Here is a 26,912-nt window from a genome sequence, read left to right as displayed (position 1 = left end):
TGAAAAAACATTGCAAATTGAAAATGCGAAAAGGATTCCTCTAATAACTCGGCTATGATTGTCCCTTGCTGTTTAGACACGCAGCTGAGAGCTAACATATTTCTAAGGGTTTATTAGGGAGGCAGGTAAGCACGAAATTCAGCATTTCTTTCTTCACCACGTTTGCTAGAGAAAGTGCCCGAAAAGTTATATAAAGACAACATCCAAATTACATAAAGACAAATAAAGATACAAATCAATCGCTGCTTCCTTTGGAGACTGAAGTTTGTCAGATGTTGCACGCGCTATCCAATCCCAACTATTTTTGCCCTTATTCTCCACTTCCTCAGTACTCGCGAGCACTAATCCACAGTTACGTGCGAACCCAGCCAGCGCGGAGCGGGCGTAGGAGGCGAGGCGAGGCGCAGCCCCGCACCACCCACTCCACGCAGACGTAAGCGCAGAGACAAGGTGCAAGGCAGTGGGCAGCCCCCCTTCAGGTGTTAAAAAAGCCCATCCCGGCACCCCCGGGAATCAGATCCGGCCCTAAACAATCCAAAATAAAACCAAAAGCAACCTTCACGCAGAGAAACGGCATCGTTTTAAGAACAAGGAAGGGAACACATTGTAGGAAAGCAAGTAGGTTGGCAAGGCCAAATGTAGGGCTCAGTATAAAAATAGACGCTGGTGATGTCAGAATGCCTTGGCAAAATTGTGTTTATTGATTTTCATAGAATAGGAAAAAAGCTCCAGCCCTTTCCACCTCTGACTGCTGACTGTGACTCACAAGCGATCTAAAATGACGGCAATGAGCAAGCAGGTACGAGCGGAGTTGGACCGAGCTCCGGTCCTCACAGCACCGACGGGGAACGGGGCATCCTGCTCCGGGCTCTTCTTGTGGCTGCCTAGGAGATACAGACAAGCCATGGACGTTCACCTCCATCCCGCCAAAGCATCTAATCACAACCATGTCATTCGGAGAGTTCCTCCGGGTGGGCAGCGGGTCTGATGAAGGTGTGCCGTCCCACGGCTCACTCCAGCTGCCCGGCGCTGGCGGCCGGTCTTGGCCTTTCCCGCGGGCCGGGTGGTGATGGAACAGGAGGCGGACATTGACCCTGCTCCATCAGCCGGGGTGGGTGCCTTGGTCCGTGTTTGGAAGCATCGCGGGCTGCTCACATGAGCCCTTGGTTTTGGACCAATTTATACCGTGACCGATGAGGGCAGGTAACGTTTTCGGGCCGAGCCAGGACCACGACCCAAGGACGCGCTATTGCTGAGCTGTTATAGCCACACGGTGAACCCCCGGCCCGCCGCCAGCCCAGCGGGGAGAAGGGCGGCGGGGGAGCGCAGGGCCGCACCGCCCCTTCCCCGCGCAGGGCCCGCCCTCGCCGCGGCCGTTAGGGGCGAGCCCGGAGCCGGCGGATGCCGCATGGGTCCGGCGCGGCCGCCCCGCCGCTGGCAGCGCCCCCGGGCCCGGCCGGGGCTGGGGCTGCTCCTCTTGGCGCTGGCCGGGGCGGCCGGGGGCAGCGGGGAGGCGCCGGCAGCAGGTACTGGCCTTCCCCTCCCGCCCCGAGGGGCCTGCGCGGGGCCGGCAGAGCTTCGGCGGCCGCGGGCGGGGCGGCGGTCTTGGAGGGGGGGGATGTGTGGTGTCGGGTCTCTTTCCCTGGCCGGGCGGTCACAGGCCGGCGGGGCTCCCTCCCCTTAGGAACGGGAAGCGGGGGGGGGACACGCTGCCCTCCCCCGGGTCTCCCTCAGTCTCTATCCCCCCGGTACAGCGCGACCTGCTGCTTCTGCCCAAAATGGCGCTGCCCTACGGGAAGGCCGGGACCGCCGCCTGCCGCCCGCTTCGGCCGAGAGCTGAAATCGTTTCAGGGGCCAGACGCGTCCCTGAGGCGCGTCGCTGTTTTCTCCTGCCTGTCCCATCTCGGTTGAGTTCCCACGAGAATCTTCTGCCTGGTACCTCGCGGGACAGGCAGGCGCTGGGGACTGGCCCCGGAGGAAAGCGGCACCGAGCGCCTCTGCCGTCAGTTCCGTGGCAGAGGGTGGAAGGCCGGGTACCGCGGCCGTGGGAGGCTGACCCGAGGCCAGGGTACTCCCTCTGGCTTTCTCGTTAGCTTGGTTCAGGAGCATTGGGTGCAGAACAGATCTTTCATTAACAAGGGCAGTGAAAACCCTAAAGGTAATTGTCAGTCGTAGTAGCCGTACGTAACTCGGGAAGCTGCTTCCCCCCTTGCCTTGACCTTGCCGAGTCCTGGGCATCCTCCGGATTCTACAGCAGACGCCGATTCTCTCCACTGTAACCCCAAAACGTGGGAGTTGCCCTCTCCGTGTGCTCGCACAGCTGCCTGTGCAGAAGCACCTTCCCGTTTGGAACGTGATTGTGTTGCTCTATGGAGCTGATGTCATGTTTGAAACAAATTATTTTTCTCAAGAAAACGTCTTGGGGGGGGGTAGTAAAAACCCCATTTGGTAGCATTATATATGGAGGATGTTATTTCTGATGTGGATGGATGGTTTATCCGTAGTGGCAGAAAATCCTAATGCACGCTGCAGGGAAGGCGTGGGCACGCTCGGCTGTGTTTTGGTCCTGCTAGGGTATTGCAGTTTCTATCGCTGCCTTCTCGTGGTCTTGGACCTGGGCAGTGCCCAGCCTCACCTGCTCGCCGTGTCAGGTGGCGGGACTTTTCAGAGACAAATTATTATCTTTTTGCAACTTCATCTGATGACATCTATGGAAGTGCCTGTCAAGAGGTACAACCAGCCCTTGTCTGAAGGGTTGTGCTCCCTCCCACCAGATTTGCCATGGATAAAAATTAATCAGATGGTTATTTTTTCACAACAAAAATGCCCAAATGTTAAGTTTAAACCCATTTACTTTAGCAGGATCGTCTGTGGACACATTAATTCTGGAATGACTTAATAAACTTATGTAAGCGCATCCACACAAGTATTTTTCATTGGCTTAATTAAATTGGTTAAAAAATAATTTAGCCTAAGTTCAGCTTCCTTATAGAGACAGGGCAGGTTTTTACCTGCAAACAGAATCTCCGTGTCCAGATTGAGACAGTTTTGCACATACTCATTTTGCCGTTCTGAGTGTATGACAGTGTTTTAGCAGTTATTACTGAGCTTGGCTTAGACCTACGTTTTCTATCCAGTGAGCCAGATGATTCCCTCTGTTCAGATCTGTAATTATTTCCTTTATTCTTCTCTTTAATTATGTTCCTGGAACACTGTGGTAATGCACCGTAGGGTATATTTTACACGTGCATATAGATTAGAATGTATGTTATTCTTCAAAGTTTGCTCCATACATCTTTTAGGTGTATTTCTGCTCAAAAGTGCAATCTAATTTCAAAGATCATAGGGGGTCACGAACATTTCAGGAGAGCTAAATCAATTAGCATCCCTAATTAAATGGCTTATGGCAAGCTCCTGGTGCAGTTGCCATATTACATGTCATGGCTGGACGACGTCAGGAAAATTTGTTTTAAAGAGAAGAGTTGTGTTATTTAACATTGGAAACATCTCCGAGGGAGAGGAGTATGATTTCTGCGATCAGCAGCCATGTCATGTGCTAAATGACTATTTTAATATGTGAGCCTGTTTACCTGCTCAGACTCCCACAGTCGCCTTCACCATTGGTATACGCATCGACTCTGGTGGAGTTACACCCACTTGTGCCAGCAGTGAATTTGGCCCAGAGGCCCTACTCCAGTGCCATCAAAACACTGATACTGATGCCAAGCTTTTATGGATTATGTTTTTTAAAAATTCACCCTAGTTTCCCCCCCCCCCCCAAAGGTGTTGCAGTTTACTCTGGAGCCTAAGTGACTTGATTAGAAGTCGAATTTGAATTTTCATCTAAATCATATTGAACACGCTACCCTGCAGCATAGTTTTTACGTTTGATTATCTGCAAATTGCTTGTGAGTCTCTCAGCATATGCAACAATAAAATGGAACAATGAAGTGAAGGAAAATTGTACATTTGTATTTGATACACGCTTAAAGTTACCTTTTCTGCTCTCCACCCCCCCAGGTAGAAACTGTACCTTTTTGCAGGAAATGGATGTCATCCAGAAACAGGATGAAAACTGTTACTGCTATGTGCAAAACAGAACCATTCACTTACAGTACGTTTGGTCGACTCTGCAGGTAAGAGGCCATTTTGAGGATCAGTCAGATATGCAATACATTTCACGTGAACTTTTACCAACAAAGTGTACGATCAGTTGGCAGGATGAAAGCAGTATCTCTGTGTAATTAGTAGTTTGAACAGTGTTTAGGTGGGACCACGATAAAAATGCAGCATTGTGATCCTCCACTTGGGATGCGGTGAGGTTCAGTCTCTATTGCAAGGATATCGGCCAGGCTTATAGTGTGATGCCACACAAACATTAACTGAGTGTTGCGTATTATTCTGTTGCGCATTATTCTGTTGCGCAGCTTTTCTACTAATGGACTGCTGTTAACCTCCACAACAAATGTTTTTGCTTATCACCAAGCTCCTTTATAAAACTTCTAAATTTGGGGATAAAATGCAGTTCTGTGTCTCACTCGCTGCAGCGTACCAGGCCACAGTGTAGGAACCAAAGGTGTATCAGATTGTGACTCATGAAAAAACAGCAGTAGCAGTGCATTTCTGTTTTTCTGAGTAAGAGGGTCATCATACAAGAAACATGTTTAGAGATTAGTTCAAAACAAAATAAAAATATCGTAACAGTTGAAGCAATAATAGCTAAAGGAACAAGCTATCTGTGGAGCTCTTTTTTTTTTTTTTTCCTGGGAAGTATGTCTCCAGGGAAGGGAAGGAAACAGTTTCACTTCATCTCTGTTGGAGGAGTTTGCTCTCAGATCTAAGGAAGTGGAACATCTCTTTGTTCCCAGGACTGTTTTCCTCAGGAACAAGCTGCAGGTGTTTCTGTGAATGGTAGCAGACTTCAAGTGGGGGAAACTCTCCAGCAGCCACACAAGCTTTCCTGGAGTAAATGCTTAAAAGCAGGAAGTTCAGATTTTTCCCACAACAAATTGCTTACTGATGTGTTGCTTCTTCTCCCAGTAGAAGCCTGTTTTATTACCTGTTGCATCACTTTTTTGTAGATGGGTCTTTGTTGTCTACTAGGCTCTGATCAAGAGCTCACAGTGAATCACAATCTTCAGGAAGATCATCCCATCTCAGAAGATCGACAAGATCTTTTAACAGTTTGGTGGGGGAGGGTGAAGTAGCAAAAAACCCCCAAATACCCAACAGGAATGTGCTTACGTTTTAATTTCTGGTTATGATTTCTTTTTTCTTGTCCCTCTTCTGTCCCTGACATGAAGATTGCATTATTAACTACGAGAAAAGCAAGTCCAATTTCGTATGGTTCAGGAGGGGACTGGGGAAGCGTATGAACATCCACAAAAGAAACTGTGGTCAGTCAAATATTACTGGTTTTGTCAGAAGTTTGTGTGTGGGCCCCTGTCCTGGTAAAACCAAACCCCTTGAGCTTTTGGATGGACTGAGGCCCCTCATAGAACTGTGCTGACATTGAGTGCTCTGAATCACCTTGCAAGACCTAAGCAATTAATCTTTGCATAATATAACCACTCAATATTAAACAACAAAGAATTGCACTAGCACTTTATTCTCGAGCTCTCGACACTGATTTTCATTATCACACATAAGGCTTATATGCTATATAGTTCAGAAAAACAAAAACCCCCAGTGATTCCGAGCTGCTTCTCTGTGTATTCTGTTGTTTGTTTTTAGGTAAAAGTTAACAGCAGAGAAATGTTCGGGTTTGAGCCTATTTCAGAAAAGAGCAACTGTCGCAATTCAGAAACGGTTTTTGAATTTGCTGCATGTGCTGTTCAAATCTTGTGGAAACCTGAGACATCTACAGAAACTTTCATAAGCATAAAACAATACGGAGAGGATGTTTGTTTCAAAATACAGCCCTTCAAAACCGAACCGTACACTGTGAGTGTGAAACGAGAAAGTAAGTAAAAAAGCTTTGAGCTTAGATTACAGATAGATTGGTATTGCCAGTGTTACTGAATGTACCATCTCTTCTGTAAGAAGCTTGGGACTTTTCTGTTGATATTTTATATAATCAACATTTCAGATTGAATTAGTCTAAAGTCCGTTTCTATTTCTTTCCCCCTTTTTTTAGTGCTAGATGGAAAGCTCTTGTTTTTGTTTGTAGCTGGAATTTTTCTGTTCCATTTTGCAAACAGCCTGAGCAGGTGAGTACTAGCTCCTGGATTTTGACCTTCTTTCCCAAAGCCTGTGCTTCATTGGTCTGTTTTCTAAGCTAAAGAGGCGGTTCCTTGGGAAAGTGAAATAAGGAAACTGAACGAACATTTAAAGCTTCATACCATTTGTGTTTGGACAGATTGTGACATATCTTGGAGTGCTGCACTCTATTAATCACTTATCTGTGTCAGGGTTCTTGTATCCAAGCTTCCCGAGCTGGGTGACACAAAGACAATCCTCAGCAAGCGAGCGTGTGGATCGAGAGAAATTCTCTCTCCTGTTTGTAGACCAGTGAGGTTAGCTGAATGCTAAATAACGCCGCATGTATTATAAACGATGCCTTCCTGCAGTGAGAAATACTTAGGGTGAGGTCATCTGGGGCATCTTTGTGCCAGCCTTTCCCCAGCGTTCTTTTGATGCGCGTTTTGCGTAGCATGTAAGGGAGGATGCTTACTGTACAGCAAAACACGTGTCCCATGACTTCAAAGCAAAATGAGTCACAAATTAATTGTCAGGATGTACCTCTAAAACAAGCAGAGCAGCAATAGGTTTTATAGAGTTAACTCCAAATTAAAAAAAGACAGACTTGATAAAGGCATAAGCTTGGAAAAACAACAACTTGTGGGTTTATGGAGGTTTTTTTACATTTTAAATTTAAAAAAACCCAACTTTTCTTGCAGTATGGAACCATATGGGTACATAGAAGGAAATGAAATTACCAGAAACTAGGAGGTCAATGAAATCAGAAATAGTGTGAGCTTTAAAAAAAAAACACCACCTCAACACAATCTCCTAGCACTGAACAACTCCAGTGACCTGAAGTATTTGTTGGGAATTTTTCTTTACACGGATATCTGAACTGGGCCTGTTAACAACGTAACTACAACTCTAACTTACAGCTGTCTTAAGTTCCTACTGAAGATCACTGCTGTTTTTACAAATGTTGGCATCTTAACCAATTACAAATTACACTTCTCACCATATTCTCTCTCGTTCTCTTACAGGAGTACCAAGTTCTTTTACCTTTCTGGAATAATACTGGGTGTTCTTGCTCTGCCAGTCTTTGTCCTGCTGACACTTAAAAGGTTTATTCCAAGGGTAAATCTACATTTATAAAATAAAATCGTAATCATCAACATCATAACATAGGAAGTGAAGAGTACAGAGCCAGATTCTGATTTTGCTCTGGTTTTGTGGCCAGGTAACTCCACTGAAACGACTGCAGGATTGCTTGCATCAAGTAAATATAATTGGGTTAGAATCAAGTTATAGTTAGCTTGCTCCTGAGTTTTAAAGTAAACAGGAGATTGTTGATATACAACAGGAGCTTATTCTGAAACAGAAATTATTTTTATTGAACTGGAGCTAAGCTCACTTTTGAATCTATGAATCAATCTATATCAAAATGTAGTTCTAGTGGCAACTGGGACAGATTCTCTTCCATTCACCAGAGACAATTCATTGCAAGGCAGATGTGAATTTTTCCTTTACTTTTACAAAGTCTGTGCATTCACATGTATTGCTGAGACATGTTAACTGGAAATACACTACAGTAGGTTTATACCATGCCACTGGGATGTGATACACAAATACGGAGATGCAGTTGCTCCACTTAGAATTGATACTGTTTAGCTGTAGTGTGCAGAGCACTGTACAGTGGAAGTTGAACAGATCATAAGCCCTGTAGGTCTCCTGAATATCATGTCTGGTTTTAAGCCTATGAGTTCCCTTACACACAATGGTCCTGATTCTGACTTGATTTTTTTTTTTTTAAACTTTCACTTTTTTTTTTTTTTTATCACTTCCAGCACAGTACCTTCTGGATCTTAGTGAGTGGCTGCTTGATGTCCTCTCTCTATTTTATTTACTGCTTCAAAGAGAATATGCAGTGGTTGTGGTCTGAACACAGAAACTACTTGTTGGGTAAGAAAATTATCAAAAAATGTACTGCAGGTTTTGGTTTAATTTAGTGGTTAGATGAATACCTGCCCATAAACAAAATCAAGTGACTCATTTATGGAGTATTTTTTTTCTCCTAAGCCATAGACATTGGAATATTCCAAAGGTTCCTAAGCCACTGAAATAAGCATTTACTCACATTGTATCATTAAAGAAGGAGTTTGATGTAGTGGACCCATAGCAGCCTTAAGAGCAGATTTTGCCTGTATTATTTGTTCATTGATTTGCCATTGCATACTTTCTCTGTAACAGCAAAAGGGCAGCTACGCTGGTTTGTATTTTGCTGGATTTGGGAAATGGATGCATAAATTGCTAACTGGATGTGGCTGCGGGGGCTGACAAATCTACTGATCTGCCACCTGCCTCCACATTCTTGCACGGGGAGAATTCATGTGCAGTTCACAGCATTAGCTAAAGGCTGTTCATACATCACCTCGTGAACTCTTTGCACGTTTTTGAAATAGAAGGCACATACAACATAATGCAGGTATCTGCAAGACAACACAAGAAACAGCAGGCTAAACTTCACAGCAGTTGCAAGCATTGTGAACCAGACTAATGAAGTTTACATGGGTAGTTTGCATCTTTTTCTCCACATCCTTCTTTTCTGTTTCTACAGGCTATTTTCTGGCTGTTGGAATTACCAGCTTTGCCACTTGCTATCAGCATGGACCGCTTACCACTGATCTGAACATAACCCTGTTCACGTGGACGCTACAATTAACAGCCTTTGTCTTGATTTACGGTGGTGTCACCATACCTCAAGTTGCATATGCAGTAATAGCAGTCAGCCTCTGTTCAAAAGGCCTGTGTTACCCCCTTGGTGCTGCTTGTCACATAGGCAGGTTTGTATGTTTTGTGAACATCCAAGTCCCTGTATCAACAGGAAATGCTGGCGGCTCATAATGAAAAAACCCTTACACTTCAATAATGATTTATGCATTTCTTTTTACTAGATGTAAAGAAAAGGTTTAAATCCCTGAGACACAGGATTTTAATTATTTTCCATTTGGCAGTTCTAAGCACAAGTTTTGTTCTATGGAGAATGGAGAAACATGACGGTGCTCTGAAGTACAAATGTAGCACCTTCCACTCTGCAGCATATGGTAACCAAAACATTTCTGTTTGGTTGATTAGGCTGCAGCAATACTGCCTTGATTAACATGTAGTGAGAGAATCTGCAGGTAACTCGTACTGAAACTTCCAGGATCAAACAGTGTACTGTCACCTAGGAAGTAGACGTTAAAAAGTGATAGTCCTTGTCGGTTAGATAGTCTAGAGTTCAGAGACTGAACACCCATGTCCACAAAAAATAATGGTTTCCATTGATTTTAGTTTTCCAAGGTTAGTATCCTAGATGTACACGTCTACCTGAATTCATGGAAACAATCTGTTACTGTTGTGGAGACATCCCCCTGTATTCCCAGAGCCGCATTTGGAATGGGAACTGCTTGCAGTATGTAGACCTTAGTTTGCTAAGTTTTTTCATTAACAATATGGGAACAACTTGTTTGCTCACCCCTGAGTTTGAAGGAATTTTATGACAAATACAATAGTCATGAAGATTCTAAAGAGTCCCGCCCATTTACATCTGGTTTTTTTACCTTCAGTGATGGCATCCAAATTAAGAGTCTTTAGTGCAGACTGTTCTGTAGCTGTGGACTTCTGCTGAACTGCAGACAACCAGGAAGAGGCAACAGCTAGAACCGGCACAACCAAAAGAATAAAAAACAAATAATTTCTTTTTTAGTTGCTTACACATTGTTTAGTTTTGAAGAACATACTGCTTTGCTCTTGTGCTCTTTTTAGCTGTTGAAATGTGGACTGGGTTGAAGCTTTATTTTACGTAGAATTTATCATTTGTTGAGAACTGATTTTTGCCTGCAGCTGAGAAGCACCAACTGTTTCAAAAGCAACATATAGGATCAATACTTAGTGATTAAGCAGGTTCAGCTCACTTCTGAAATCAGTAAAATTTGGCTACGAATTGACAAAAGTCAGAACGTACCTGTTTTACTCTGAAACACTGTAGTTTGTTCTCCACGTGGACCTCTTTTTGTTTTTCATGAACTGATGCATCTATAAAGCCAAAAAGCGCTGGAATATAGCTCTACAGATCTCTCTTAGGAGACTGGTACCGGGGGGGTTGGTTTTTTTTTTCTGTTTCAAACACTAAGCAGTAGGACCAAACTGAGGTCATGATGCCAGATACACAGTTCAGAGCAGCAGATAACAGCAAAATAACTAAGAATCTTGCGTTATTTGTTGCTAAGCTCAGGACTGATCCCGCTGAGCCAGCAAGACCATTTGACCTGAACAAGGGCTACAGTTCATTCTTCCTCTACAGGGAAATAAGGAGGAAAGTTGAATGCTGCTGGTTGGAGCAGGTGTTTTTATATAGAGCTGAAAGTTTTATGGGCACCCAGCCCTTGCTTATCTTAACTCATCATAACATTTAAATTGAAAGCAGTCGACAGAAGGGAGCTGAACATGGCACGCTTTCTAATTGATATCTAATTATATTATACATCGCTACGCAGCAGCTAAAAAAACATCAGATTGTAAACATTTTGGCCTCAGACTACTCAGTTTTGTAATTTAAAGCAAGATTTAAGAGAAGCTATCTAGTAAACAACATGAACAACTCATAACAGACTTAGAGCATTGCTTATCTTTGAAGTTACATATGCAGACTGGGTTTTGATTCAGCCCATGTCTCTGCACAGACGCATTTTGCATATTGCACCTAAAAATGGCTGAGCGAGCAGCCATCTATTTAATTCTATGAGATTTTAAGTCCACGCATACACAATAGGGATCTGATCCAACGCTCATTTGAAGCTCAATAGACATCATTCTGTGGAATTCTACAACTTTGGTTAAGACCTAGGGTAAACAGGCTAGTAAATATTAGACACCTTGTCCTAAAATTTTAATGCAAGAATGTAGCTTGTTCTCTTAAAGGGATAAAAGTGATTAATGGATGTTAATAGCAGGTAGTAGAGAAAAAGGTGACAATTATCATGTGCCAGAAGACTTTGGAAATACTGACTGGTTTCATTTCATTCTAGAAAAATGAAGAACCACTTTAAATCAAGAAAGTTAGTATTTAAATACCTTACTGACGAGGAGTATCGAGAACAGGGTGAAACAGAAACTATCAGAGCTCTGGAGGAGCTACGCACATTCTGCAAAAACCCTGACTTCCCATCATGGTTAGCTGTATCCAAGCTTCAGTCCCCACACAGGTAAGAAAAATCTGGCTTCTCTAACCTGGGAGATGGTGTCACACAGCAGACCCAAATGCTACTTCAGGCACTGTTCAGGTGTGTTTATCTTGCATGCAGTCAGATGTGCAGGTAGCTTTATCTACTTGAGTAATCCCACTAAAGATCATAGCCACATCTCAAGGATCTTACTTACTGGTGGTATTAAACCCCCTGTTTGTTCCTCTCCAACTATAAATTACTCTGAGAGTTTGCAGATGTTTGCAGCTAATTCATGGTAATGGCAGCTTTCCCTAAAACATACAGGCTTCCTACAAAGCCTCTGCACAGCAACTCAGGTGGCTGTCTAATTAATGCAATGCCCCTTTCTTCAGTTTTTAGAGCAGTACACTTTTGCATTGTGTAAAATTGGGGCAGGCTGAAGATACACACTCAAGTATTACCTGCATTAAGCTCCAACTGCAAGCATGCACAGCCAAGAAATCCAATTACTTGAAGTATCAATCGATACCTAAGACTAAGAATACAGAGAAAAAAATCAGTGCCTGCACCTAGGATGTGTAACAGGAAGAAGAGCTACTCCAGATACAGTTTAAGAGACACTTGAAAGAAATATGGGTTAGGAAGAGAAGGGTCAGATAAATGCAGCCAGAAAATATTGCAGAATATAAAATTAATCATAATAGCAGTATATTTCTGTCAAAACCAAAACTTCAAGATTTCAGAAGCAGAGTTTCACATATTACCTAGCCACAAAGACTTGGCCCTTGCCACAGAACCAAGTATCACAATTTCAAAGGAGCCCTAGTCAGCATGGAATTTAATCAATAAAAAGTTAAAACTAGTTTCAGAACCTTCATCTTGGATGGGCATGCTGACAGCCCCTCTGCCAGGTTTTATAGATTTACTATCTTAGTTTCTAAGATACTCACATTCTGTAGCACTATTGAGAGAGATAAAAAGTGAAAACTCACTGCAGTATTGCAAAACAAAATACCACCAAATGCACAAAACAAACATTTGAGATACATGTATTTTCTAGCCATCAGTTAATATAGTTCCTATAAATTGTCCACTATAAAAAATAAAAGGAGAACCAACAGAAATCTGACTTAAAGCTGAGTACCCCTTCAAGCTTCCATTAAGCATCAGAAGATAGTTCAACACACAGCAAACCTGTAAAACAGCCAGTCCAGTGCTGTTCCCCATTTAGACTAACAGTGCTTCCAAGAAGAGCGAGGTGACAACATTCATCTCACAGAAATGTGAAGTCTGAAATGTAAATTATTGATCAGTTTACCAGGACTCCAGAATGTAGCTGCATTTCCTTTTTCTTACATTTCTCTGATGCTGTCGACACTTACCGGGGTGTCAGAACTGCCGTCTGTTTCCACACGCCTGCCAGAAACCTCCAGCTCCATTCCCCCTCTTTAATGTAGTTGTCCATAGCAAGTAAGATTTGTGGCGAATTGAAATGTAGGGACAGTGCTAAGTTCATGCTGCGTTCTGCCAGATCTCCAGTTTGGCATTTATTGGAGCAGCTGCAGAATTCCCAGTCCGCAGCTCCAAGTTCACCAAAAGCAGGAATTCTTTGGCAAGACTTTAGCTCAGCTTGCCCAGAGCGTGCATGCAGCACCAGAAGCAAGGTGACAGCAATGTAGGAATGCAAAGTTCTCACCATTTTTTCTTTCACTAGCAATGTCAACTTACCTGAATTCTTACAGCCTTTGTCTCAAATACACCACAGCTTTGATTTATTTTTAGAAGCTAAAGTACTGTCTATCCAACTATACAAATACTTGCTCTGGATTACCCCGTAAGTACTGACAAGATGTGAAAACCAAGTTTGATCTTGCTTAGTCGCAAGACCTTGCAGATGGCCTCCAGAAAAGCAAAAGTTACTTATATAGAAAAGACTGAAGACTGAAATGAGGCAGGCAAACCAGTCTTCAGGGTTGTTGCCATCCATTGCTATTTACTCTCTGTTGTTCAGGGCTCCCTAGCTCATGCTGCAGTTTCCCCTCATCTGCATTGCTGGCGGGCACGTCCTTACAACAGCCCTGCTTAATTGGCAGCATCCCCTGCACTTACAAGTAGGTTTTTCATTTCACAGCTGATCACTTCTCCCTTTAAAAATTTGGCAGGTTTGCGGGTTTTGTTCTGGGATCTCCCCACCTCTCACCTGCAGAAACAAAGGCGCATGATGAGCAATACGGCATTGGGAGCTTCTTCCTGGAAGAGCAGCTCTTTGAGACAAGGGCAGAATCTGAGCAAGATGATCCAGCCAATTCCATCCACGAAGGAGATGAGGAAGAGGAGGATGAAGATGAAATGCATAAACAAATTTCATTTCCGTATGCTACTGAGCTGCTCTGAGCTTTGGGAAATAACCAAAACAAGGAGAGAAGGAAAACACATTCGTCCTAGAAAGGAAGGATACAGACTGAGAACTCACGCTTGATGATTGCTTGTGGTTGCTGGTGGACAAACAAGGATATTTGAAAAAATTGTTTCCTGTATCACTGACAATGCCTGATGACAGCAACAGAAGGAAAACATAGGGGCTGTGAAGAGGATTCTCATGCTATTGGTACTTAAACTGGGGAAGTAAACATTGCTTATTTGCAAAGCAAGTACTGCCAGCCTGTCCCACCAGGATGCCTTGTTTTTCCAAGGATACTACCTCTAGAGAACCGGGAATCTGTTTTGGCCCTTTTCATTGTCTAGTCCTCTGTGCTGAGCACTAGAGGAAAGGGAAGCCATTATTAATACTCTACTTTTACCAAGTACCCTATGTGTCAACAATTTTAGTAACGCTGTTAGTGTGCTGATAAACTATTTTTATTGTTTGTGAGACTATTCAGTGCTGAAGGTACCCAGAGATATGTTAACACAGTTGAGTAAGGTTTGTTTGCTCTTCTGGCTAAGCTTGCTGTCTTTAGCTTCATTCTGCCCCTCCGCATTTGTTTTATGTTCCTCTTACTCTTCAGAACCCTGCCTGATTTTTCACCCTCTGCTCATATGGCTCTGTTCTTGGTCTCAGCTGTAGTTATACTACACTTTGTTCTTTTCATGTCTTTGTTTCTTCACGTACTCTTCTTCCCTCTTCTACAGGTCCCTCTCTGCTGAACCTTTCTTCAGTCCTCTGCTTCTCCATCACTGACAACTGCAGATGATTTAGGAGAGGATTTCCGTCCCTGAGTGCATTTTGACTATCGCTTTCAATTTCACCGTCGCCTTACCTCAGAGGGGTACTGCCCTCCATTCCTGGCCTCTCAGCAGTCCAGGGAAGGCAACAAAGGCTGAGGCTGTTTCAGCTGCTTGGAGAAACTGCTGTCAGCAGAGCTGGAGTGATGCTGTAACCATGTAATTGGGAATACAGAGAACCCACACATAGCTCCACTGTCCCCAGAGTACTCGGCAGTTTGCTCATTCAGTAAAAAGTGGAAAGTAATTCCCAGCAAAACAAGGAGGGAGGGATACCTGGCTCCTGTCTCCCCTTTGGCCCTCACCATAGGAGGTGGGTGAGGACGAAAAGGAAAGAACAGGGAGAGAAGTTTAGACACTCAACACATCTTTCAGCCTATGTATTACACAATCCTAGGCCAGGGAGTAGATTGTGTCCCCTCAGTTCATCCACCCGCAGAGATAATTTCTTTGTTTTGTTCTTTAGATTATCCCTATATTCTTCTTTCCTCACCTTGCTGTTCTCCTTTACTGTCTCCAAACTGCAGAAAATGAAAGACCATTAATTCTGTCACCATCTGATCTTACATACCCACCAGCGTGGGTGGTGAGAAGCAGTTAGCCGCCCAGAAGGGCACTTCAGACCAGGATAGATTTGTTTTCAAAGGGGTGCAGCACGACCTCAGGCATGCATGCATGGTCATGGTTTGTCATTGTCCATCGCTGGAGAAGGGAGACAATCTGTTACCTCTAACAGTGCTAAGAAGTGCTGCTGTACCACATTCCAAGAGCTTCTCTATATAAACAGGACTGTGAGTTAGTACTTGAAAGCCTTATTTACATCGGTCCTTCCTCCTTCAATTCTGCTTAATTTTAAAAGGAACTCTTCTATTTTAAAGAGGTACTTTTGTGCCATAAATTTATAAATACATATGCAGAATCTATAGGATGCTTAGACAAAAGCACTGTCAAGCAGGTGAGCCAAAATACACTCACGGGGAAGTCCACAGCATTCAAAAACAGAACAGGGGAGTTCTGTTCAGGAAGGCCACTAGCAGCAAAAGTCAACCTCGAAGAGAGGCTGCTACTACCCAATTCACAGTTAAACTGCCACCCACACTCTGAAGTCAGGCTTGGCTCGGGGTTCTGTCACTAGCAAGAAGCCAGAAGCATTAACTGTTGTGAAAACTGAGGAAAGCCTTATTATCTGTGATGGCTTGGGAGGAGGACAGAAACTCCCCCCCAAACAGTGATTTTAGCAGACTAAAGATTTTTTTTTAATCTTTGCCTGTGTTGCCATCGTGAAAATGAAGTACTTAAAATTATTACAGATTAGTCAAAACAGGATACTTGAAGAGATGTCTCAATGTTAAATGTTTTTAGCATATTTTAAAGTACACAGGTTTTTTCAGTGTAGTTTGTAAGAACTCCCATCCATGTGATTTGAGGTCAAGGGACAGAATCAGATTTGTCCTAGCCTAACCCCAGTTTTTCTGTATTTCCTCTCTTTACTGAGGTAATGATGATTATCCTTCAGTAAGTACATATGCATTTATGTACAACAGCCCAGATAATACATTAAGATAATACTTTACCTAAGCAATATGTTAAATGGAAAAGCCCCCCCCAAAAGGCAATTAAATTTTTCAGACACTGTCCCTTTTTCTAGATTTAGAACAATACCAAGTACACCTACTCCAACAACAAGGCGGTGGGGGGCGGGGAGAATAATTGACCCACATTTGATGTAGTTATGAAGTCCATCATTTGCCAGGGATGGGTAAATACTATCCAAAGCAGAGCAGGGAAGTACCAAGTACATCCAGACAGAAGCACAGCAGCATATGAGAAAGACAACTACTTTAGCAGATAGCTGATACTGACCTTAAAAATCCTCCCAAGCCTGTTCCAACATTGGAAGCATTTCATAAACAAACCCCACCAAAACCAGACTGCTGTCATTTGAGCCCTTTGCCAACAGTGAGTTTACTTGCACAGTGCTCCTGTGATACATGGTGACTACATAGGTTTACCGAAACACAATTGTTAAGTACTGTCCAGTGTTCAGCGAGAAAAATCTGGGAGCAGAATCTAGATATTAATCCACTGCCTTAACCGTTATAAAAGCCTTTCTTCCTTAACAAAGGCTGTTACATTTATTTTCTGTTTTATGGTGTTAAAACTTAGAATTTCCTATTTATTTTATATCCACGGTACAGCATACTCGATATAGTCTTGTACTTTCAAGATTTTTTTTTTAAATAAAAGTATTTTTCAACTATGTGGTTCTCCTCACTTACGCATTTACTCTCTTCAGAACAGCAGGAGATATGACAAGAAGGAGCCAAGCAAATGGGTGTGTTTATGTCCTGAGGTTTTCTCCCTTGGTATAGATTTAAGGACCGGTAACTGCAGTAGCTGTAGTTGCTCCAAAACGGCGTGTCCCCTTGAGCTCGAATGCATCTCCCTGAAGGACCCTGCCATCCCCATTCTCTGCTCAGGACAGATCCAAACCACCACAAAGCCAAGTTGGTCAGGCGACAAGCGAGGACTGGCAGCTACACATATGCAAACAACAAAACAAAACTAAAATCTCTCCCTGTCATCACTTTTGCATGCATACAAGTTAAGCAGTTGACATAGTAAAAATTGAATTGTCCTACACCTAAGTTAAAATAAATTCCAGACAAATGTGCCACTGCATAGGGCAGGTGTAGTAGTGCAAATATATTTAGTTAATCAGAAACAGAAATGGGAAGTACTTCCACATGAGCTGACACAACCTGCACTGAGCAGCCTCTATCTCAAAACTGCTAGGTGACAAACTCGATCCAATTTTGACTTTCACTCATGATGTCCTGCACGCTTCCACATCAACCTGTTTATGGTGCACGTTGGTGTGCATCCCCTACATTCTCCCCACCCCACAGAAGGGAATTTGTGCCTACACTCAGATTTTATCATGAAACAGATTTTGACACTCTGCAAGAGTAGTACCTGTGCTCTAGGCTCACTATCCTCCAGGCACTCTCCTCCAGTGAGCCTAGCAAAAGGTCATTTTCGTTGAATTACTTTCAGTTCAGGTGATTATGTTCACTGCTGGCACCGTAACAGGAGCAAATGTAATAAAAGTTCAGATTGATACTATTAAATACATTATGGATCTTTTATATATCTTACCACAGTTTTTACAGTTTCACAAATATCAAAACCCAGGTGTACATGTCCATTTTGCAACACAGAATGACTATACAATTCCAAAAAGAGCAGGCATTTCAAATACACAATTCTGAAGTGTAAACACAGTGTACAAGCTCTTCACCTCACAATCCAGGTGCTATGCAGTAGCAGCCGAGGTAACACCATACAGCATGAACTCAGCAAATGGTTGGTTTGCTTCAAGATGATTTTTAGCATCCTTCTTGTCCTGTCACCTGTTCAGTCTTTAGTTCTCCCCCAAGCTATACAAACATACAATAAATACATTTCTGATTTTAAAGGACACTTAGACAAGTCATGAGGATTTACGTGAGTACAGTACATTTAAGTTCAAGTGCAAAAAAAGTAACTAGTGGCTAGTCATCGATGTTTCTTTTTATTGTCTATGGTGTTGGTCCCAGGCACCACCAGAACACGGGTTGTTCTTAAAGCACAGCTAAAGCGCAGCTACGGGACACCCTTTCAGTCAAGCTAACTGGATGTCAAAGCAGGTAAAACCGCGCACCCCCATTCCTGCTGCTTAGCTGCTGCCACCTTCCTCTGCCCAACCCTGCGCTCCCACTCATCTTGCCTCTGGATCACTGTACAGTCCCCCAGCAGCACCTTCCCTGTGGAAGGCCTGACACATCACACACAGCTGACGCAAGGAGGGCTGAGCATACTTACACACTCCCGGAGAAGCCGGGTGCTCAGAATCTCCCAGGAACAAGCTGTTAATGTAAGCAAATGGGCCAAAACAGTGTCCTGACTACCCCCCCCCCCCCCGCCCCGGCTCCTCCCTGAGCCCAAGGATATCCCTCCAGCAGCAATTTTCACCATGCACCAGCAAGCGAGCTGGTGCAGTTAATATTGAAAAGCATAACAAAACAGAATCTAAAGTCTTCCAGTGTCTTGACATTGGGCAAAGTAAGTTCCTAAAGTCCACTCTACTTCATTTCTGCGTCAACAACTTTGCCCCTGCAATCCTAATCATTAAGATTTTTAGGTGATTCCTCCCTACCCCCCACCTTCCCTAGGCACTTAAAGCTTACTGTTTTCTTAATAAATAACCACAGTAACTACACTGCATTAAATAAACCATTGTATAGATGATGAAATAAAACCCCAAAAAGACGGTGTGTCCATTGAAACCCTTGATCAATCTCAGGTTGTGCAATCCTGATCAAAAATTCTTGTCTCAAGACAACATCAAACCTAAAATTACCCAAACGCACACAACCTATGCCCAAGGGCTGCAAGCGCAGAGTTTCACTTCTTCAGAAGCCTTCCTCCGGCTTTTCCATTTTGCTAAAACGCCAGTTCAAAATCTTTGCTTTGCAGAACTAAACCTTTATCTCAAACAAGGTAACGTTAGCTTCAAAAACATATTCCTTGAATATGAGTGCGTTTTACTTAATCCATCACCGTAATATGAAGATACGCTTACTAAAGCTACTCTGTTTCTGAGAAATCTTTACGGAGACAGTTTCATGCTGTTCCTATATTTATCGGCTCTGATATTTTCTAATAGACTATGCAGGGAAACTCAGTTTCTCTCCTAAAAAGTCATTTCATTTTGTCTTGGGAATAAATTCAAAGAAGGAAATTATCCAACCAAGTCAGACACTCTGTGCCTCAACAAGTGAGGAGTGAACTCCTTTCTTCCTACAGATTGCAAAGAAATCTCATAGCACTTGACTCAGCTTTAGCGCAGCAGCCAAGAATTCTTCCTACCGTTAGATCCGGCCACATACTTCCCTCAAGAATTCCAAACTTTTGGCTTCCCTGCTCGTGTTGCTCTGTGTAGTCATATGGATATTCTTTATATAGTTAAAAGCTTGCACCGCATCACATTATGATCGTTAAGATGAAGGAAGTCCTACTTTTGAGCTCCTACTCCAGCGTTTCCCAGGTGAGAAGCAGAATTCCATGCACTGGATTTGATAAGATGAGCGCATCTCAGGGCCCTGCAGCAGCAGGCTGAGCATCATGATCCGACACAACGCGGTTGCCATCTACTTGGGAATCTGATGTTGCTGTAGGTGTTGGTGCTGAACAATTTCTGGACTGCCCAGAATCTGTCGGATTTTGGGGTTGTCTTGCTGAGCTGGCTGATGAAGCACTGCAATTCTCATTGATTTTCTAAAGAGAGGGGAAAGGATTGCACGCAAAAAGTAAGTATAAACACTCATGACGCTGTCCCCAGCGGTATACCCCCCAGATGCATTCAGGCACTTCTGGAAATTCACAAAGCGCTTACTTTGAATGCCCGCAACATAACAAATCAAACTCAAAGCAGCAAAGCAAAAGTAGTACATTTAAATCCAGATGACACTAATAGCAAGCAGACAGTAACTTACCTTCCATCTCTTTTCCTAACTGCACTTTCCCAAGAAGCATGCAAAAAACAAACTTGTTGTGTTTCAAAGGGAAAAAAACAACAATTAACTGGACTTCAAAGTGTTCAGACAAGATCATTATTTTGACCAAACCATTCTGTAGAATTTTTTCATGCTCCTTAAATATAGCTTTCCTCAATAGTTCCCTCCCTCCCCAAGATACTGCTCAGACAACAAGAACTACTTTTATACCAGCAAGGTATTTTTACAGGAAGGAAAGAAGATGCCAAGAGGCACGAAAGCCTTCCTGGTCTCTTCACAATTCTCAGTGAAGTGGCTGGGTGGTGTCCAGCAGAGCTGGACAAGTCCCTCTTGGACATCACACAACTGCAAAATGTTTTCATGTCACGTTCATTGCCTAAGTTCTGTTCAACTGCTTTTCTCGGATTTCTCTTTTTAAATGGGGACAGCTTATACTAACCAAGACCCTGAGGACATTCACCAATGGGAAATAGAGTGGTTTGTCTGGAAAAATTACTTTGATGTCAGACACCCAGTGATATCTTCAGTGTCACTATAAAAAACATGTTCTTTGACTCAGAGAAGTTCAAAACCAAACAAAAACCCAACCAACCTAAAGCAGACATGCCTATAAATATATTTTCAAGAATAAAGACAAATAAGAAAGGCAGGAGATCACTGACCAGGCGAAATTCCTACACACTCTGCTCTGCTGATTCACACTCATATCCCAAATTACCCATTTCTAAAGACAGCAGTTGTGGAAAAAGCATTTCTGTGTTTACGCCCACCTGGTGCATAAGAAGGAACCTCACCCACTCCTTCCAGACAGGTAAACACAGTGGTTTGAACATTAACCATGCTGTTCCAAAACTTGCATCGACAGCATTTCCCTACTTTGCTTAAGCAGTATGCTTCATCATTGATGACACTGAAAGTATTAAAAGGTATTTTGGAGGCAGACTGGACAGAAGGGAAATGGTGTAAGGTAAGCACCAGCAACCCAGCATTTTAAGTCACGGAATGAATGGCTCTCATCTGGTGTAACTCTAGATAAAAAAAGAGATGAACTTTATTTGAAAAGAAGACTCTGTATCCCATCAGTAGTTGTCTGGAACACCTATTTCTGCAACAATGTAGATGTTTGACAGCATCACCCAAGAAAGCAAAACTAAATAAAAAAAAAATCACTTTACACTCTGTTAAGCAGCTGTGCATCTTCATGTTCAATTATCATCTTGTAAATTTTGCAAAATGCATAACCCGCAGATTCCAATTAATATGAAAACAAATGTAAACTTAAAGGGAATTCAAATATAGCCAAGCCTGTAAAATACTTTCTTTCTATGTCTCTCCCTCTCCGCCCATCTTCAAGAAGATAATACTTGCAAAAATAGTTATTCCTGCTGTACTATACATAGAAAACAACTCTTATTTCATGCAGTATTTCAACTAGCATTTCACAATTCTGAATTTATTGCAAGCTGACAGAGAATACCTGCCAGGTACTAACAGATTTACACAGCTATAAAGGTTTTCAAGCATGCAACAAACACGTAAGAACTTCCTGTACATTAGAAGATTACCTGCAAAGGCTGATTCTCAGGAGTTGGATTGGTTTTGGATAGTTTAACCATCTCCTTTATCTGGCAGACAGCATAAGCTAAGGTGACCCAAGGAGAAGAGCTGATGCCCCAGGCAGGCTTGTTCACATCCTCTTGCTCTTCTTGGTGTTTAGTTTTCTTTAGAGGGAGTCTGGGCTCAGTTCGAGGCATGATATCTTCTGATTGCTGTTGTACAAGGTCTATAGTTGCTATGGGAACAGGACTGGAAGGCACTGGGATCCTTTCCGCCAGCATTGTCTTTTCTGAAGTTTAAAACAAAATAATCACTGGCAAAAGCCAACAAGCTTCAAAAAAACGCAAAGCAGACAATGAGCACTACGTGTTTCTTGCTTTCATAGTATGGTTGTCACTGTACTGAAAGCAGAACGCTGGCACAAACAGCCAGGAGTGAGACACACCACAATGTAGTTAGGGAAACGCAACGTGGATGTTGTCCTTACAAGCAAAGCTGTTCTGCAACTGCAGCGAGGTAGTTAGATGGCTGCATAGTCAGGAGGGGGTAATGAGGCTGAAATGATCCATTTGTTCCCAGCTAGCTCTTAGAAATATGTATTTTCATGTTACATGGAAATCTAAAAAGTCATTTTCATGTTATAAGCTAATTGAAATCTTTTAGATGTGGAGCAAATTTCTTTCCCTGCATAAAGCCCGCATCTTAGAACTAAACTGTACTCCTAACTACACACTGGCTTCAAACAGGAACTATTCCGTGAAGTCCCACAGCCTACTCCATAGAACAGCTAGTTCTGATCTTAAAATTCCTAAACCTACCAATATGACTGAAAGAAGTTGTTCTACATTTTCACTGCTTTATTTAAGAAACAAACCATCCCTCTATAGTTTCTATGGAGTTATGCAGTTAATGAGAAAAGAACAAGGTTAGTGAGACACTGGAGGAGACAAAATAACCTGTCACAGAGTTTCAGGTAAAGGAAGATATCTTCCTAACAGACCTTTACATCTAAGGTCTTCCGATAATCTGAAATAATTTTCACAACTGTCTTGAAATGTCACCCATAAAATGGCTGTCATAACCCAACACAATGTGCCTTACAATCTTGAAGAGCCACAGTATTTACATACGAAAAGTAATTAAACAGATTGTTAGAAACTGTTGGATATTTTAAGTAATAGCTGTATGTTCTCTACAAGTCTGTAAATAACACATTCTGTAAATTTTAGGAAAATATTTTTTCTGAGTAGAAATATTTTACCGATTAAAAAGATCACTTTTTCAAAATTATAAAATCATATTTTGTTTACAGACTCTTAGATAGTACTGGATATTTAAAGCAATGGCTGGATGTTCTGTAGTAGTGAAGAAATGAAGCGACTAATCCCGCACACACTTGACCACATGCTTAGTTTTACTCATCCAACTGGTCTTATTGAAAGCAACCTAATTACTGCCATGCTTAAAATTAAGTTACAAACTCTTAAGATGGGCAGTGTGTATTAAATGAAAACTGAAGACTGAAACAAACTACACAGAGTAAGGCCACTAAGAACAAACTATTCTTTTGTAGGTTCACATGTAATTAACTAAAAGTTGATTGGAAACCGATTCAGCAAATACCCTTTTTGCCTTTCCATTTTTTTGCCATTATCATTTGAACAGAGGTGAAGAAAATTCTAGCAAAATAAATATTTGAACACTTCAGTACAGGCAACTTGATAACTAGTCAAGGACAATTTATTTAATATTCCAGCTAACAAAAAACCAACTTTCATTTCATACCCAAAGGTCCTATTGGAAAGTAACAGTTGGGTAAAAGGCAGCTCAAAAATTCCTGACTTTTCAGAATTTGCCACAGTTTTATTGTCTTTGTAAGAAATAGATTTATGCTAAATCCTTAACTTTGCACTAAGTATTTAATTTCTGGTTAGCCTTTATAATAATAAAGGTGGAGATGAAAAAGTTCGAGTTCCAGCTGAAGGGAGATTTCTCAGGTGCCAGAACAGAACTGAAGCAGTTATAAAAGTCTGTGTACTCTGAAGCCATCTCTACAATTTCTGGAAGAGGTGGCTTAGACTGATAGAATATGAGAGCATGCAGTGGTCAAGGTGACCTTAAAGAACTAATGCAACTGAAATGACTCACTATAGCTGTTAAGACTAACCTAAAGGATTCCCAGAACTGAGAAAACATACAGGTAGGAAAATACGTTATGCTTTCCTCCTATCAACATCCCAGAACTCAATGCTGCCCTTCTTACAGCAGGAGCATCAATGTCTATCATTGCTCAAGAAAAAACTTCGCACTTGAAAACAAACTGTTTTGTCAAAATCTGAGTCAAGTCACTAAAGCTGCAGGGAGCAGCTTCAGAGATAGCTCTTTTCACTAGCTCTAATTCTGTAGTGTCTCAGTGACATGAGTATTTACCTTCTTCTTCATCTGGAACCATCAGCCACTGGATCAGTGCAAATAGAAGAAGAATCACTAAACAAGCCATCCCTATTCCTCTGAATGTGGCAGCAGGACCTGTAAGGAGATTTTTTTTAAAAATTGAGAATCTACTTAACAAAAGTAATACAAGATGAATCAGCATTATGCACTCCTTGGGTATGTATTGTCCTGTGTAGACTCTTATTAGCTCGTTTCATTACGTTTTCCTCCCCCAACATGTCTTCAGCAGGCTTTGCAAAGGATTTTTAACCAAGTTATTAGATTCTTATTTGTTCAAGAGGCTGCATAGTATCAACCTATTCTCCCACAGAGGATTCATTCATCTCACCTAAGGATCAGGTTGGAGATTTGCTCACACGATACTAAAAATATCTAGGCATAACATATTTAATCAATCTGTAACACTGACAGGACAAAACCATAAGCAATCCAGGCTGAATTCAGTGCTGACTTTGCTTTGATCAGGCACCTGGACTGGGGATCTACTGAGGTCCCTCGCAGCCTGAGCGGTTCTGGGATTCCATGATTTATACAAAGTGTATTACTCTTTAAAACATAACAATACCTTAAGCATAAATAAGTTTCAAGCTGCTAGTTCAGCAAAATCAGAACATCAATAAATAAAATTTGATACAATTTTTGCTTACCGAAGTAATTGACCAATACCCCTCCAACCATAGCCCCGCATCCTCTGCCCAGACCCAAGTGGAGACCTTGCAGAATTCCCTGGGCTGACGTCCTCAGCTCCGGAGGCACTGCTGCGCTAAGGTACGAAATACAAGCTGCCCATATAGCCGCGTGCGTGACACCTAGAGAGATGAAACATTGTGAAGAGTATGGATCCAGAGCGTACTAAAACAACATCAGAGCAACTGCACTCATCAGTTGGAGCATGCACTGGGGAAAAAACGACAAAACTCCTTCACTGACAAATGCCTGTGAAATACAAATCAGCTTTTGGTAACGTGATACTGGCAACCAAGCCACAGGGAGACATGATGACTCCTTCTTCTGCAGAGTCTGTCAATAGCTCTTTCTCCCTCTAAGATGACCTCACTTCTTTTCTTGAGACGCAGTCCCTAGGAAGAGTATATAAAGCTCCTTAAAAGTCTCTCTGCTAGATTCCTCATCCCTTTGAAAGATGTTCCTGATTTCATAAGCTAAGCTGCAGGCAATTAAAGCACTGATGCCTCTCAGCAGTCTCCTTACTGCCACAATGAAGGCAGTGCAAAGGCCATAAAAGCCAAACAACATGAGAGACATCCATGTCATGTCAGAAGCAAGAATTAATTCCCTCCTGCCTTTCTCACTCCCCCCCAAAACCAACCCCCAAACAAACTTTTTCTGAACTCAAACATCAACACGCTCTTCATTTAGCACTGAACGGTCTAGATGGGAAAAGCAGGCCAGCTCCTCGGGGTAGGCCAAAGATGCCGATTTTCACACCTGCTGCTCAGAGGCAGAGTCAGCACGCCCTTCCTCCCGCTACAACCGCATCCTGCGTAGGCGGCTGCCGCACGCTGCCGCCGCCGCCGCCTCGCATTTCACCTGCTCTGGGAACTGAGCGCAGCAGAGCTCCTCACTGCTATGAGCAGCCGCCATGAATCCAACACAGCCCCAGGTCCCCAGCATAGACTCTGGAAGTCTTTTTCTGGCACATGCCTGCAAGGTTCTCGGTCATGAACCGTTTTTCCTACCGCAGGAGGAGGACAGCTAAGGGAAAGGCAGTGGGTGACCACGGGCATGCAGGAACAGGCTGCAGGTAGAGCCATCGCCTTTCAGCACCTGCTTGGTGGGGTTTTTGTGGAGTGGGGAAAGAGCAGCACAGGAAAAGGCAGGGGTGTGGAGAAGCTGGAAAAACAAAACAGTTTTGTAGCTCATCACACATTAAATAAACCTGAACTATTTTCCCACTGAGTGGGAATATTTTTTTCTTATTTGAGTAGTATTAAAAATAGTCATCACAGCTTATCAATGCCTAAGCTCTATGCCTTGGTTTTAAAAAAACGCTGGCACAACTGATGATTCAGTCAACATATTTCTGTCCTCTACACTTGACTTACTAATGAACAGTTGGACACTCAATTATTACTTAGGCATTTAGGCTGAGGATGCATAAGAGCAAGAAAACACACGATTTTGTAACATACAGAATAACTTGGATTTTGCCTAGTTGTAAAATGATTAATAGTACTGTATGGAATTGATACAGTTCAGGTATACACAAGTTAAGATGTCCACAAGGCTGTAGATTCGTCATTCTGAATCTAAATAAAAATTTCTTAAGCTCTGGGTTTGTAAATGCCACCTTTATACACTGCAGAGCTGGTTTTGGTAACACTACATCAACTTGTTGAAAAATAAAAACCTTACATTAGGATGAGTGTATTTTACCTTAGCACTAACAATTTAAAGCTTTAAAACTCACATATTTTCCACCCAAAAAGCTTAGAGTTTTAAAACTCACTATCTGCCTGCGTTTTTTTAACACAGACTCACATGTGCATCGAAAATGTCAACCAAATGGCAAACAAAACTATCCCCAAAACAAAGCAAAACTGATCTAATACAGATAATGTGTTTTTATTTTAGAAAGGATAACAATTAATGTAAAACATTCAGTTTTATCAGCTATTAAAGAGTAAGTCAGGTATTAAAGCCAGGCAAATCAAAAACACATCAGGAGTTATTTGAACCATGAAGCACAATACCACTGTATTTGTTTGAAAAC

The 26,912-nt window shown here is 42.4% G+C and overlaps 2 protein-coding genes across 6 annotated transcripts in view; one reads left to right on the top strand and one right to left on the bottom strand.

Moving 5' to 3' along the window:
- The first annotated feature begins 1,361 nt into the window (after window positions 1-1,361).
- NEMP2 (nuclear envelope integral membrane protein 2) lies at window positions 1,362-16,872 on the top strand. The gene is made up of 9 exons (XM_075756174.1): window positions 1,362-1,526; window positions 4,021-4,136; window positions 5,734-5,962; window positions 6,137-6,209; window positions 7,224-7,317; window positions 8,028-8,142; window positions 8,798-9,023; window positions 11,250-11,426; window positions 13,550-16,872. Exons 1-9 carry the CDS (start codon window positions 1,409-1,411, stop codon window positions 13,779-13,781), a joined length of 1,380 nt encoding a protein of 459 aa, XP_075612289.1. The 5' UTR covers window positions 1,362-1,408; the 3' UTR covers window positions 13,782-16,872.
- Window positions 16,873-17,743: 871 nt separating this feature from the next.
- Window positions 17,744-26,912, bottom strand: part of MFSD6 (major facilitator superfamily domain containing 6) — a 48,056-nt gene continuing 38,887 nt past the window's right edge. For 4 of the 5 annotated variants that reach the window (XM_075756171.1, XM_075756170.1, XM_075756172.1 and 1 more), the window contains 4 exons: window positions 24,829-24,990; window positions 24,158-24,256; window positions 21,736-22,016; window positions 17,744-19,931 (listed from right to left, as the gene is read on the bottom strand). In XM_075756171.1, coding sequence (XP_075612286.1) covers window positions 19,749-19,931; window positions 21,736-22,016; window positions 24,158-24,256; window positions 24,829-24,990 — 725 coding nt within the window. In that variant the 3' untranslated portion in view covers window positions 17,744-19,748. Of the gene's footprint in view, window positions 19,932-20,149; window positions 20,169-21,735; window positions 22,017-24,157; window positions 24,257-24,828; window positions 24,991-26,912 lie in introns of all 5 variants that reach the window. The other variant, XM_075756173.1, reaches the window with a different exon arrangement.

This window comes from Balearica regulorum, chromosome 6 (assembly GCF_011004875.1).
Source record: "Balearica regulorum gibbericeps isolate bBalReg1 chromosome 6, bBalReg1.pri, whole genome shotgun sequence".
In the NCBI taxonomy this organism is placed as follows: Eukaryota; Metazoa; Chordata; class Aves; order Gruiformes; family Gruidae; genus Balearica; species Balearica regulorum.
This window is presented reverse-complemented; position numbering and strand designations above follow the sequence as displayed.

What these genes read in the sequence shown, in the direction of transcription:
- NEMP2 (XM_075756174.1), top strand. Translation starts at nt 1,409, where the DNA reads ATGGGTCCGGCGCGGCCGCCCCGCCGCTGGCAGCGCCCCCGGGCCCGG. An exon ending in CGGGGAGGCGCCGGCAGCAG is followed by an intron (nt 1,527 to 4,020) that starts GTACTGGCCTTC and finishes CCACCCCCCCAG; the next exon opens with GTAGAAACTGTACCTTTTTG. An exon ending in TTAAAAGGTTTATTCCAAGG is followed by an intron (nt 7,318 to 8,027) that starts GTAAATCTACAT and finishes TATCACTTCCAG; the next exon opens with CACAGTACCTTCTGGATCTT.